The sequence below is a fragment of the Limulus polyphemus genome, unplaced genomic scaffold, assembly GCF_000517525.1.
Source record: "Limulus polyphemus unplaced genomic scaffold, Limulus_polyphemus-2.1.2 Scaffold2826, whole genome shotgun sequence".
NCBI lineage: Eukaryota > Metazoa > Arthropoda > Merostomata > Xiphosura > Limulidae > Limulus > Limulus polyphemus.
In genome coordinates this window covers 10,001-13,688 of record NW_013668436.1, presented here as the reverse complement: position 1 = coordinate 13,688, position 3,688 = coordinate 10,001, and the positions used below count along the sequence as shown (strand labels likewise).

Below are 3,688 nucleotides of genomic sequence, written 5' to 3'. Positions count from 1 at the left end.
CTATAACAAACGCTATAATTCTCAACGAACGTCTCACGTGCTCGACTTCAACAATACTCAGTTCAATTACACACACCCTTGTTCTGTCACGTTGTGACCGTCTTATAGATACTAGACTAACACATATCTAGTAAACTCTAGAGCATTCATGAAGGAACAGGATATTTCTAGAAGGACGTGGCGTGATACTAGTCATGTGATCTCGCTGATGCAACACTATTTTCCATTACAAATCTTATTAGCAAACTCCTCTTAACTCTGGTTTAGATTGTGTTTGGGATAAAAAAATACCTGACACCCTCCAGCCAAAGTTAAGGAGAAAAAAATTTGTTGCTATTTCTGTAGACCAGTTAAGTTCAATACAAAATGAAGTTGATCTAGTCATCCTATTTCAGTTGATCAGTTAAGTATAACACAAAATGAAGTTGATCTAGTCATCCTATTTCAGTGGATCAGTTAAGTTCAACACAAAATTAAGTTGATCTAGTCATCCTATTTCAGTAGACCAGTTAAGTTCAATACAAAATGAAGTTGATCTAGTCATCCTATTTCAATAGATCAGTTAAGTTTAACACAAAATGAAGTTGATCTAGTCATCCTATTTCAGTGGATCAGTTAAGTTCAACACAAAATTAAGTTGATCTAGTCATCCTATTTCAGTAGACCAGTTAAGTTCAACACAAAATGAAGTTAATCTAGCCATCCTATTTCAGTAGACCAGTTAAGTTCAACACAAAATAAGTTGATCTAGTCATCCTATTTCAGTAGATCAGTTAAGTTCAACACAAAATTAAGTTTATCTAGTCATCCTTTCATAAGTGAGCTGCTCACATGTGTTTTACATTGATATAATTTCTTTCGAAAAATGACTCTATATAACTTACTTTGGTATTTAGTGCACATCACCCAATAAATGATCTCTTGCTACCACCATAAGCCGATTTCAAAAAAACGTCTTTATTTGTTTTTTTTAACACCTCGAGTGATGGTAATCCAGTTCTGTAGTTGTTTCCTTCTACCTTGGACCAGAACAAATTCTCTCTCAGGGTCTTCTTTATTTCATCATCAGAAACAGATCTAAATGAATCTTCAAATTGGATAGCACCATTTCCAGAAATTTCTTTATTATAATTTTTTGGTTCCCTATTTAATCTGTTAATTGTATTAACTGTCTGATGCTTAGTTTTAAGTGCACCAACATAAATACTAGCAGTGTTAGTCTTCAAAGGATCAATTTTCGTCTTAAACTTATTTTCCGGCACTGAAACAACTACATTATGTCCATGAAGAACTAGTAGTTTCTGCCTACATTCCATTACTTCATTGTGACATAACTTGAGCTTATTCTTCAAACTGATATTTTCTTTCATAACAAGTTACAATTTACTTTGATTTCTACTGACAAATTCTTCCAAAAAACTAGACAACTACTGTCATGATCAATTAATGTATGCACATTGTTAATTAAATCACTTATCTATTCTCACCTTGCTCTTCAGCTTGGAAATTAAATTTCTCAAGTTCTTCAATGTTGTTAACCTTGTCGTCAGCCATATTATAAAATGATATATGACAGCTACCTTTACATTTAGAATATTTCCATTGTTTTTTAAATTCATACATAACATTAAAATCCTTGTTCTCTATATTTACACATTTAATGTGAAACTTTAATTGATACATGAAACAAGAAATAACAGTATTTTCACTTTTGTTAGGCTTACCCGCTGCAACTCAAAAAGAGCAGATTTTACACATATCACTACAAGATGCCATTTCACCTTAATACATACTCTCTTTATACATAGAAAGATTGTATTTATATAAGTTATTTATAAGTTCTAAATACAATGAGGTTTTAACTGTAATATTTATTCTATCAAGTAGAAAGAAAGGCAGAGAAATGTAATTTGTAGTTTTTTCTCATGTAACAAACAAATATTTGTTTAATTTTGTTTGAATAAGTTAGTATTTGAGAAAAGTTATCACTTATAAATAGTGTAGTTTATTTATTTCTTTTAAGACAAAATTTGCAACTTATGAAACAAAGTGCATTTTGTACTAGTTAAACTAATCACTTACATGTAGATTCCATTTTGTTACTAATTTTCTTTCTCAGAGCTGGTTGCATCATTTCAGTACTTGTTATCTACTTGCTTATTCCTTAGGCTAATCTGTCACATCTAGGACAACATGAAAAGTATCCTGGTATTGGAAGTGGAATTGCCAAATGCCCATTTGATCCAGAGGATAATTCAACTGCTGTGTGGGTTGGTAAGTTTCTTTCTTTAAATATTGAAGTTTACATTTTTTATTCACGTTAGATAATTGATTGTCTTTGATTTTATTGGCTCTCTTAGAAAACAACAATTTTAAAGCATCTCTTCTGTTTTCCTGTCACTGACAGTTTTGTGTTTTTCTATCGTCATTGATTTGGGAAATTTTCTGATTTGTAGTGAAATATATTGTATCGGTCTCTGTTTTTTTTGTTTGCAAACTTACTTCTACTTAGTTATGAGTATTTCAAATTAGCAACAATAAACTATGTTTGTTAACTTTATCCAAGATGCTCTTTATAATCCCTTCTTTAAAAAATCCTCGAATAACATGTTATTTATCTCGTGTGTCACACTAACAGAAAAATTATTATTTCGTGTTTCTAGAACTGTGATGTCCAACTGTAATCTGCTGTCTGAAACCTTTGTTGTTGTTTTTTATACAAGGGATTTTTCAGGAAGCTGTTGTGTTGGGTAAAACTTCTATCTTGATTACTAAGAAATTGTATTTTACTTTTGGCATGAAAACTAACTTGTTTTGTTTCAGACTTGCTACACTGGGGATATATAAAGAAGCAAGTTGTGTGAGGACTTGGCAAGCAAACACAGTGCTGTTGAACCTTCTTTTCTTTTATTTTTGACAAGAATTCAACTGTGTTAAAACTGTGTGTTTTTAAACCAAGAATTAAATTCTCAAGTTACTTTTTGGCACCAAGTAATAGTTTGCTTTTTGAAACATGGTTCCAAAGTAATAGTTTGATTTTTGAAACATTGTTCAAAAGTAATAGCTTGTTTTTGAAACATTGTTCAAAAGTAATAGTTTGTTTTTTGGAAAGTTTTTATTCTGCAAAGATTTAAATTAATGTAAAACATGTTTTAACATAAAATGAACATTATGAAGATTTATTATTTATTTTTATCATTTATTTTTATATATATGCAAGTCTGTACTCCATGCATTTTATTACTTAAAAGGAAATCATGATTTGTTAACAATTAGCATGTTAACTGTTATTATAATTCTACTGATCTTTTTAATTTACTGAAAATAAGGAAAAAATTACTACCTTTTATGCAACAAACTTATTTTCAATGGTTCCTAATTTTTATGTTGTACTTGAATATGGAAATTGAAATTCAGCAAATATATAAAACATTGTATTTTATATAAAATTTAAATACCTAACCAGACATATGTCGACTCAGCTGTTGCATTATGAGTCTAATAGAGTACATGATATGCCTTTTCTAAAGAATATTTTCTTGTTCGTTTTTTAAATATTTAAATGATGTACAGCTGAAAATTTGAAAACAATTTTTAATCATATGCTCAAATCTATATATACACCTGGAAAAAAGTTAAGCACCCCCAAATATTTTTCAGGATTGCTTATTGAAAATAAGGTTTAATT

General features: G+C 29.8%; 1 protein-coding gene across 1 annotated transcript in view; it reads left to right on the top strand.

Moving 5' to 3' along the window:
• LOC106468003 (semaphorin-2A-like) overlaps positions 1-3,688 on the top strand; it is a gene marked incomplete at its 3' end in the record, with an annotated part of 98,440 nt that overhangs the window by 87,204 nt on the left and 7,548 nt on the right. Inside the window, exon 6 of the mRNA XM_022396278.1 lies at positions 2,169-2,274. Within this exon, the coding sequence (XP_022251986.1) occupies positions 2,169-2,274 (106 nt within the window). The remainder of the gene's footprint in view (positions 1-2,168; positions 2,275-3,688) is intronic.